General features: G+C 49.7%; 1 protein-coding gene across 1 annotated transcript; it reads right to left on the reverse strand.

Moving 5' to 3' along the window:
* Positions 1–3,098: 3,098 nt before the first annotated feature.
* On the reverse strand, positions 3,099–7,511 carry LOC123833725 (ubiquinol-cytochrome c reductase complex assembly factor 5). Its single transcript, XM_045862206.3, has 2 exons — positions 7,094–7,511; positions 3,099–3,228 (listed from the first exon to the last, which is right to left on the reverse strand). Exons 1-2 carry the CDS (start codon positions 7,242–7,244, stop codon positions 3,137–3,139), a joined length of 243 nt encoding a protein of 80 aa, XP_045718162.1. The 5' UTR covers positions 7,245–7,511; the 3' UTR covers positions 3,099–3,136.
* Between the last annotated feature and the right edge of the window lie 2,429 nt (positions 7,512–9,940).

Consider the following 9,940-nt stretch of genomic DNA (forward strand, 5'->3'; position numbering starts at 1 on the left):
TTTGGATTAACCAGGTTTGGTTGTTCTGTTTAAGCTTGTGTCAGATGTTAGGTTCAAGCAGAGTTAATTCCTGCAAGCCTTGATTCTATGCTGACAGGGATATATATAGCTGCCAATTTAAAGGAACAAAGCTCCTCAGGTGGAGGCAAAAATCAGTGAGCAGACCCTGGTTCGGGGCTCAGGCTGCGTTAGCACAGGCTGAATGCAGTCACACTGCAGCTGGACATGCCCCACGAGAAGCCTCTCAGGCAGGCAGTCAGGGAATTCCTAACATGTCCTCATCGTGGGCAGAAATACGGTTGAAGTTAAAATTGTAGAGTTACTGATGGTGGAAGGTAAGGAAAGCGTGTCTTGTATCATAAAGCCGTGTAAGCCCTTTCAGACAGCTGTCTGTGGCCGGAAGAGACCAGTGGCCCAGGTATGTCTTCAACATGCTTATAAGCTCTTAAAAACATGACCACACTTTTAATAGAAGTGTTGGTAAAATCAACCAACTGTTTTCCTCTAATATCACTTTGCAAATCCCTGTGGCTCTGTACCCCTAAGTGTTCGGGGCTGTACTGCCCTCTGTGCTCACGAGCATACTTTGAATAATCACTGATGAATAGTTGAACATTCCCACTGAACACTGTGAGCAAACAAATACTGCTGAGTGTTACTCTGTTCCTTTTTTGTTTGCAAGTGTGCTAGATCAGCTGAATGAAAGTTCAGAACTGAACAAATGAATAGACTTCTATCCCCAGAATAGATGGTGGCATTGATATCTTGTGGGTTGCACAAAAATGTGACAAGAAATTCCAAATTTAATGCACATGTGTAAAGAGTACGAACTGACACTGTACTGCTTTTCTAGGAGAGAATTGCTTTGAAAAACACCATGGCCCAAATGTGGGGTAACTTGCTGTGAAAAATTCAGACTTAAAAAAGGAGATCAATGTGTTTAAGTTTTAACAGCTGAGATGTAGGCAAGACTTCCAGAATAGAGGGCAACCCTCTTGGGTCCCCTCCCTCCCCGGGAGCTTTGTACTGTCACTTTGCTATCACTCAATAAACCATGCTTTGCTGCAAAAAAAATTAAAAAATAAAAAGACTTCCAGAATAGGACTGTTAGACGGATCAAAATAGTAGCCCTCATTTATTGAGAATTTACTGTGTACCTAAGTAACTTTCCCTATCAATTCATTTGATAAAGTGAAGCTCCAAAGCCCACATTCTTTACCCAACACCATAGTGGAAGTAAATTTCAAGCAATAAATGCTAATTCAATTTTTGTCATTCTAGAAGTACAGTTTTTAAAATACATGTTATTAAATGTTTTGCCTTGTAGTTTACACTAGGAGGCACTGCAGTTCTGTAATCAGCATATAAGAGCATTGCTCTTTACATTATTAAAGTTCCCTTAATAGTTCCTGTATTTAGTAAGTCAGGTAGAGTCATATTCTGTACTAGGAGGGTTAAAATTTGTTTTGAGGCGAAGTTAAAAAGCTTTCACCTCAGTTAACAAAGGTTAGTTTTTACTCTCTAGCATCCAAACTAATGTGCTCTGAAAGTATCTTCAATTTAATGCAGTAATTGCTTTGCCAGTCTCCTTGCCTTGAAGTGAGACATTTCTTCAAAGTTTTGTTGTCCTTCAGTAAATGAGCACTCTGATACATATTTTTTTTAAAAAAAGAAGAAAACTCTTAAGGAAGGTTAAACATGAATTTGTAGCTGGTGATTCTCTCTGGGGTGCAGACAGGAAGGTGGGCCAGGGAGGGACCCACAGCAGACACAGAAGTTAGCTGACGGTTTTATTAGTATTTATAACTTTCCTTTGAAAAAGGTGTGTAAGTTACATAGTCTCTGTATATAATATCAATACTAAACTAAAACTGGGGTGGGGGAAACATGGAATAAGGCTATATAACTGGGAGAATCCTACCACAATTTAATTCCTTATGCTGCAGTCTAACCACTAAAATGCCTATGAGGTTAGGTTCACCAGGAACTCTCTAGTTCACACAAGTGCACAGGAAAACCTCCTTCCTCTCCCTGGTCTTCACACTCAAGCCATCTCTGAGCCATGACTCTCAGCTGGTGCAGGTAGCGCTTGAAGGAGATCTGAGTAGTCAGTGGCTCGCTATTTATACTGAATTGGTTCTAAGATCAGTGAACTAGCTTAAATTAGAAAAAACCCTAGAAAAACTTGGAACATATGTTTGTGGCAGAGATCTTTTAACTTGAGAATACCCTGTGGCCTTAAGCATCTGCTTCTGTATATTGATGAGCAATTGTTAGAAAGCGTTTTGAACTTAGCCTTCTTTAATAGAGAGATGTTCTTGATTAAATAGATGTTGGATGTAGTTACCAAGCATGGATTAAAAGAAAAAAAAAATGGATAAAGCCTTTGTTTTTTCTATCAGCTGACCCAAACTTATTGTGGGTCAAATTACAAAATCTCTCTGAACCTCTTAGCTGAAGTCTGTGGTTGTTTTATGGTTTTGCTTTTCAGTGTGAAGGTTCGTTTTCTTAGGGAAGAAGCAGTGTCTTTATCTTTAGCAGCTGGATGAAAGCACATCTTCATCACAGACGGGTGTGAAGCCTGTCCCCTCTGGAGTCCTCGTGGAGGTCCAGCCCTTGTATGTTAGTAGGGACAGGCAAAGGAAGGGGTTATTTCTGATCACAAGAGCACCTGACTGGGGTAACGTGTGGTCAGGAATTCCCACCACCCTCGCAAAATGGTGACAGACTGGTAGCTGGCAGAAATGTAATCTGCATAATTATCCTGGTTTAAATAATCTTGTAATAGAGATCTTACTTTTACATCCATGATTAAATCTGAATTCTGAGAAAAGGAAATTAAGGTTATCAATTTGTTGCCTGAAACAAAAGACTTCACAAACAATTCAGACTGTACTAAAAAAGCATCCTGCTTGATCCTTGAATTGTTTAAGGAATATTTCATGGAATAGATTCAGTGGGCAGGTGTTTCAGGAGGAAATAGTTTTTCCGTAAGTGCTGTCCAACAGTGACTTGGGAAGTATTGAAGCAGACAGGAAAACTATAAAAATTCTTTGTAAAGGCAGTTCGGAATAAGAACAAGAGATCTGAAAAGTACATTTTCAAAGGAGTTGAAATCAGTAGTGAAATTTCATATTCACTTTATTGACGGCTGAAGTTCAGTCTCTGATGCATTTTCCAGCCTTCTCTGATACTGTCGTTCTGAGGCTTTTCTACGGTAGACATCATCTGTGTCAAATAAGAATTTTACTTAGACTTTGAAGAAACAGGAATTAAAGGTACTCAGATCGGACTAATTTAACCAACAGTCTAGGTCTGTCAGCTATTTCTGAATCCCATTTTTAACAACGCCAAAATAAACTTCATTTAAAACAAAACTTGGGGGCGCCTGGGTGGCTCAGTCGTTAAGTGTCTGCCTTCAGCTCAGGTCATGATCCCAGAGTCCTGGGATCGAGCCCCGCATCGGGCTCCCTGCTCACCGGGGAGCCTGCTTCTCCCTCTCCCACTCTGCCTGCTTGTGTTCCCTCTCTCCTGTCTCTCTGTCAAATAAATAAATAAAATCTTTTAAAAAATAAGAAAAAATAAAAACTTGGGGGCGCCTGGGTGGCTCAGTTGGTTAAGCGGCTGCCTTTGGCTCAGGTCATGATCCCAGGGTACTGGGATCGAGTCCCACATCCTGCTCCTTGCTCAGTGGGGAGCCTGCTTCTCCCTCTGCCTGCCGCTCCCCCTGCTTGTGCTCTCTCTCTCTGACAAATAAATAAAATCTTTAAAAATAACGAGTTAAATGAGGACTATGATAATGCAGTTCTGGACTTCAATAGCATGGTAAGAGTCCGCATCTTCAAAAATAGGATCATGTCCTAGCACACCTCTTAGCAATGTTTTAAGACTTTCCTTACTTCCTTCCCTGCCCCCCCAAATGTCTATTTTCTCTGAAATCATCTTTTTTTTTTTTAAGATTTTTTTATTTATTCATTCCAGACACAGAGATACAGAGAGAGCGAGCGAGAACATGAGTAGGGGGAGAAGCAGAGGGAGGGGGAGAAGCAGGCCCCCCCGCCAAGCAGGGAGCCCGATGCAGGGCTCGATCCCAGGACCTTGGGATCATGATCTGAGCTGAAGGCAGATGCTTAACCATCTGAGCCACCCAGGTGCCCCGCTCTGAAATCATCCTTAAGTGAAGTGCCTCAAAGGCACTTCTTGCCCTTAGGCTCTCTGCAGCTCCCTCACCCACACCCAGGAACTCAGAGTGGGGAGGTGAGGTCAGTTGCCTTGGTCTCCGCTGCTGTTTTTCCACACCGCTGATTCTGTACCCTCTTCCTGTGTGGCATTTGCCATTTGCCACAGTCTTCTCTGCATGGGCACCTGCTCTCTATTCCCCTTCAATCACTGAAAACACGGGCATCTAGCTCAGGCTCCTTGACCTGTCCTATACCATCTTCCCAGGCAACATCACCTACCATACGGATGAAGCGCTAGCCCCCTTCACCTCCTTGACTTCTCCAGTCAACTTCTGCCATCTACTTGCAGTGCTCTCTGAAGTAATAAATTCATCCTGCTCTGACCACAACCTCTACTACCTTTCTAGTCATTCTGTCCTTGGACCTCTGTTAACTTCTTCCTCAGGCACTTGGCCCCTGAATACCGCCTCAGCCCCATCTTGTTCTGTCTTCCTGCTCAAACCAGCTGCAATTCCCTCCTATCAACATCAACTTCTTGACACACCTTCAAAACCCCAACTACAGATTCATCCAATTGCCCTCCTCCATCCCTCCACTCTGCTTTGCACTGTGGGGCCAACTAATGCATTTAACTGGGCCCACTGTGATGCCTAACAATCCTGTTTCCTCAGTCATAACCCTGATCCTTCTTCACTTACCCCCAGATGGCCATGAACTTTGGTCACACAGATCAGTCATCAACAAAGGACTATTCCAGCTAACTTTCAAGGGCTACTCCTATGGCCCTGCTCTCCTACCCAATCTCTCCTACCTTCCAAAGAACTAGTTATCTGCGGCTTCTCTCCACTACCTTTTTCTGACCAGCATCTTTGTATCTTCAAGTCTCTTTGGTGGGGAGGAGGGCTGACCTCCCATTCGCATAGTCAGACTTCCTGGACCTCCCGTCTTCTGTGATAAACCCTCCTGGTTTCCCTCCTTGCCTCTCTAGTCACTCCCAATCACCCTTATAATGTTGGGATTTGACACTGACTTTTATCACAATCTGCTTTCAAATGACCCACAAACCCAGATCCATGGCCCAGATCTGCCTCCTGAGCTTCAGATCTGTATAACCCATCTCTGCCTTAGCATGTCCAAAACAGAGTTCAGACTATCCTGCCAGTGTCCCCCTAACTGTCCTACCAGAAGTCTCCACTCCTCATCTCCTGAGTCCACTCAATCCCCAGGCCCTGTCAGTACCACCTCCCAGGTGTCTCTCAACTCCAGTCACCTCTTGGCATCCCGTCTGTCCCCATCCAACCAGGCTACCGTCTCAGACCTGAACAACCACACAGTCTAAGTATTCTTGCCTCCTCTCCACAAGAAGCCATTCCCCTCATGTGTTAATCCACTGCCAATTAAAACCCTTCAATCCTTTGGGTACATTCTTGGTTCTCCAGTCCTTCTGTGGCCCTGCCCAGGCACATTTCTAACCACTTCATCCCTCCCTCTGCTCACCTGCAGTCCCTCCAACACAGTAAACATCCACACCATAGCCCCATGTCTGCTTTTACCACTAGCATGAGACACTTTCAACTCAGCACTAACATTCCCCTCATCGGACTGACCTACTCAATCTTCAGGTCCCACCTGACATGGTAACTCCTGGATGCCTTCCCTGTACCATCTGATCCAACTGAGGTACCCCCACCCAAGACTACCATTGCCCCCCACACACACACGCACACACAGACACACTTCACTGCACTGATCACACTTAACAGTAACTGTCTTTATGTTGGGTCTCTGCCATTAGAGCTCTTTTGGAGTGGGGGGGCTCTCTGCCTTGTTCATTATATACTCTCATGGCTGCTCATTAAATACTGATGAATGGATAAACAAAAGGACTAAATATCTTTGGAAAACACTAATGTAACAATGTTTTTAAAATAAAGGTGGGTGGAGGGCGCCTGGGTGGCTCAGTCACTGGGTGGCTCAGTCAGTTAAGCGTCTTCAGCTCAGGTCATGATCCCGGAGTCCTGGGATCGAGCCCCGCATCGGGTTCCCTGTTTGGTGGGGAGCCTGCTTCTCCCTCTGCCTTTCCCCCTTCTTGTGTTCCCTCTCTCAAATAAATAAAATCTTAAAAAAACAAAATAAGAGTTGGCGGGCGCCTGGCTGGCTCAGTCAGTGGAGCATGCAACTCTTGATCACAGGGTTGTGGGTTTGAGCCCCATGTTGAGTGTAGAGATTATTTAAAAATAAAGTCTTTTTAAAAGAAATTTTTTAAAATAAGGGTTGGCAATTCACAAGTAATACATGTTTCTAGAGAGGGATAAAGCAGAAAGGACCTAGGGGGTGGGAAAGTCTTTCCAGAAGGGGAACTGGCCTTTCCAGAGCTAGTGCTCCACAAAGCAGGGCCAGGCATTCTTTCCACTGCTGGGCCCTGGTGCTGGGGGCTCTGCCCGGCAAAGACAGTGGTAATTAGGCCAGGCAGACCGGCTCCTTCCGGGGTTTGGACTGAAGAATCCAGAAGAGGGCTGGCCAATTAGCAGGAGTTTCCGTGAATCTTCAGGATCCACTCCCACAGCTCACGGTGCTGTGAGCAAGTCTGTTCCTTAGGACCAAACGTCACCAGCCCGCAGGGGTGAGGGGCAGGCTTGCGAGGAGAGCGGCCAGCGTGGAGTCACGTGCTCTCCCCTGAGAGTGCAGGGAAGACCTCAAGGTTGGACGCCAATGTGCCTTTGTCGCCCCGCTTACAAGAGGGCCGGGCCGCGAACGGAACCGTACTTGCCCTTCTGACCACGGTAAAGGCAGCTCAGCGCTCTGAGTGAAATGAGCGGTCTGCAACCTAAGACTGTCCCCCCAGAAAAACGGGTCCCTAGCCGCCTCCTGCCTTCCTGAAATGAGACGGACGCTGCTGCACCCCCACTTACAGAAGGTCTCCTGGCCCACACGCAGTTTAATCATGATCCACTCCATCGTTCCTCCCAGGACAAAAAAAAAGGGCAGGAACCTGTAGACGCCGAATCGCTGCTTCCCGGGCACCCGCTGCAGGATCCGCTTCACCTGGGCCCTGGAAAACATGCCCAACTCAGGTCGTGGAGAGGGGTACGGCGGAACCGGGAGCGACGGGAGCGCCCAGCTACAGACGAGTCCGAAGGCCTAGTGGCCGTGCTGCCCCGGCCCTGCTGTAGCCAGGCGGGGGCTGAGCTGAAGGAGTCGAGCGCTGAGCTGAAGGAGCCGAGCGCTGAGCTGAAGGAGCCGAGCGCGGAGCCCCCGACCCACAACCTGAGCGACTCCACCAATCAGAGTGCCGTGGGGCGCGCGGATCCGCCAATCCGAATGTGGCGGAGCGCGCGTGCTCCGTGAGGTCGAGCCCGGCCGGAGGGAGCAGGCGCAGGCGCCTCGGCTCTGGAGGCGGGGCGGCACGGGAGGGCGGGGCCTCGCACGTGGCGTCGACCCGGCCCCGCCCCGGCCTCCTCTTTGCAAGCCAGCGCTTGGAATTGGCGGCGGCACCCCCTACTCTGCCACCGCCATCTTTTCTCTTAAAGTCCTGCTAGAAGTGATGATCCTCTCTGATGGACTAAAGGTGTACCGCACTTTAAAATGCAATTATGCAATGCTTTGCATTTATTTCGGGGTCGTGACTGATGACTAGAATTCTAAAAATAACAATTTGATATGCATTCTTGAAAGCTGAACTTTATCACAACAAAAGTCCAAGCAATCGCCTTGTGACAAACCACCCTGATATTAATAAAAGCTATCCTGTATGGGGCACTTACCGTTATGCAGGTTATACCGTTACTTTTAGGTCCTTTTTATGCATCACCTCCTTATTCACAATAATCACAGAAGAGCAGAGCGGCTCAAGAGCATGGGCTTTGTCAAACCACAAAATGGGGGCCTTTCTTTGATGCTGTGAGGATTTAGAGGGATACACTTAACACAGTGCTCGGAGCATAGTAACTGATCAATTACCATTAGCTAAAATGGGATGATGATGGTGGTGATGGTGATTTATTGGGAGCCAGCTCTTTACATGTATTCTAGAACCTAGGGACACTCCCCTCTATTTACATCATCCCCTTTCATGGATGGGAAACTGAGAAGTTAAGATTGGTTGTACCTTAGGCAGGTGACCCCTTTTAACTCGGAGAAGGACGACCGGGCGGTGCGCTGCAGAGTGGTGGGCCCGGAACCAGGCACCTGCCTGGTTCTGACCTCAGCGAGTTCCTGTGCTTGCTGTAAAGGACTGTCACTCATTACCTAAGGCTAAAAAAACAACGGGGGCCTATCTTTGAGAAAGGAGACAACTATTACATAATCTAGGAACATCAAACGAAAACTTAAAGTCAATAAAAAAGTTTGGTGATGGGAACACAAAATATACAAAAATAGGCTAGAGAAGAGAAAGAGAGCAAGCATTGTCCCTGGCAAGGGTCACAGAGTCGAGCTGAGAGCAGCAGGCCCAGAGCTGCTTCCTGGATCACCCGCCTTCTCCTGGGGCCTACCCTACCCAGCTCCGTGCACACTGGCTTGGAGCTCACTCCAGTTTCTCTTGGTGGCTCTGGGAGCCTTTCACCGCGGGGTACCCATCTCCCGCCCTGAGGAGGCTTACTTGTAGACAGGTCTCCAGCGCCCTCCTAGCTCAGTTTTGGGCTCCCATGGGCCTACCCTTCCGCCTCTATCCCGCCCCAGCTCCTGGCCCACCGTATGTAGGTTCTCAGCCAAGGTGCAGTGGATATTCAAATGGAGGAGCACCCCAAGGAAACAGTGTCCAGCTGGCCAGCTCCCACCGACAGGGCACACCGGTGCTAAATTGGCCTCCTCAGAGCCTAGCGCACGGCCCGGTACGCATGCGGACTCAGGAAACAGATCTGCGTAGAAGAAACACAGGTGGCGAGCGGTTGCAAGCAGGAATGCAGAATTTCGATGGAAAGTCTGGAGACATTGCCAGAAGAGACCACGGCATCTCAAGGGGGACCCTGTGCAGGAAAACAGAGAGTGGGGTCGGTGAGGCCATTTGCTGAGATCAGAACCAGGCAGGTGCTGTGATTCCGGGCCCACCACTCTGCAGCGCACCGCCCGGTCTTCCTTCTCCGAGTTAAAAGGGGTCACCTGCGTAAGGTACAGGGAGGGGCAAGGAAGGGCCGCTTCGGCGGGCGTCGGCGGCGCTGCGGGTCCCGGGGTCTCACCGGCGTGGGGCTGGCACCGGGCGGCGCGAGGTAGGGGCTCTTTATTCGCTAGAGTGAAACGGGCCGGCCTCTGGTCTGCGGGGAACAGGACCCCCGGCGCAGGACTGGCGGGGAGCGGCGGCGGAGCTGAGGTCAGGAGGACGGGGCGGGGGCGGGGGCGGGGGGGAGGGATGGGGAAGGGGCAGGGGCAGGAGGACCCGGGAGCGGAGGGGGAGACAGAGGACCCGGGGGGGGGCGGTGGCGGGGGGGCCCGCCGCGCTCCGGCCCTCCCCTTCCCGCGCCCCGGCCGTCCATAGCCTCAAGGAGACGGCCGTTCTTAGGCCCTCCGACCTCCCGGGAGCGGGGCCGAAGGAGCGGCCATCGCCGCCGCGGCGACCGAAGGGGGGCGCAGAGTCCTTCTCGGCCTCGCGGAGACGGGGGAGGGGGCCCGGGAGTCCGCCCCGCCCCGCCCCGTCCCGGGACCTCCCGCCCCCCCCCCCCCGCCCCGGGCTGCCGGGCGCGCCCATTGGCCGGCCGGACTCCGCGCGCCGTGCCCATTGGCCGGCCGCCGTGAGGAGCACGCGGCCACCGTGGCGGGCGCGC

Source organism: Mirounga angustirostris, unplaced genomic scaffold, assembly GCF_029215605.1.
Source record: "Mirounga angustirostris isolate CCGP_5_RB_7025 unplaced genomic scaffold, mMirAng1.0.hap1 SCAF_1, whole genome shotgun sequence".
NCBI classification, from domain to species: domain Eukaryota; kingdom Metazoa; phylum Chordata; class Mammalia; order Carnivora; family Phocidae; genus Mirounga; species Mirounga angustirostris.

Bases quoted from the DNA above. Each gene is read 5' to 3' on its own strand.
- LOC123833725 (XM_045862206.3), bottom strand. From the start codon at position 7,244: ATGTTTTCCAGGGCCCAGGTGAAGCGGATCCTGCAGCGGGTGCCCGGG. The intron at 3,229-7,093 runs GTAAGTGGGGGT...TATTTGACACAG, and splicing joins TGTGGGCCAGGAGACCTTCT to ATGATGTCTACCGTAGAAAA.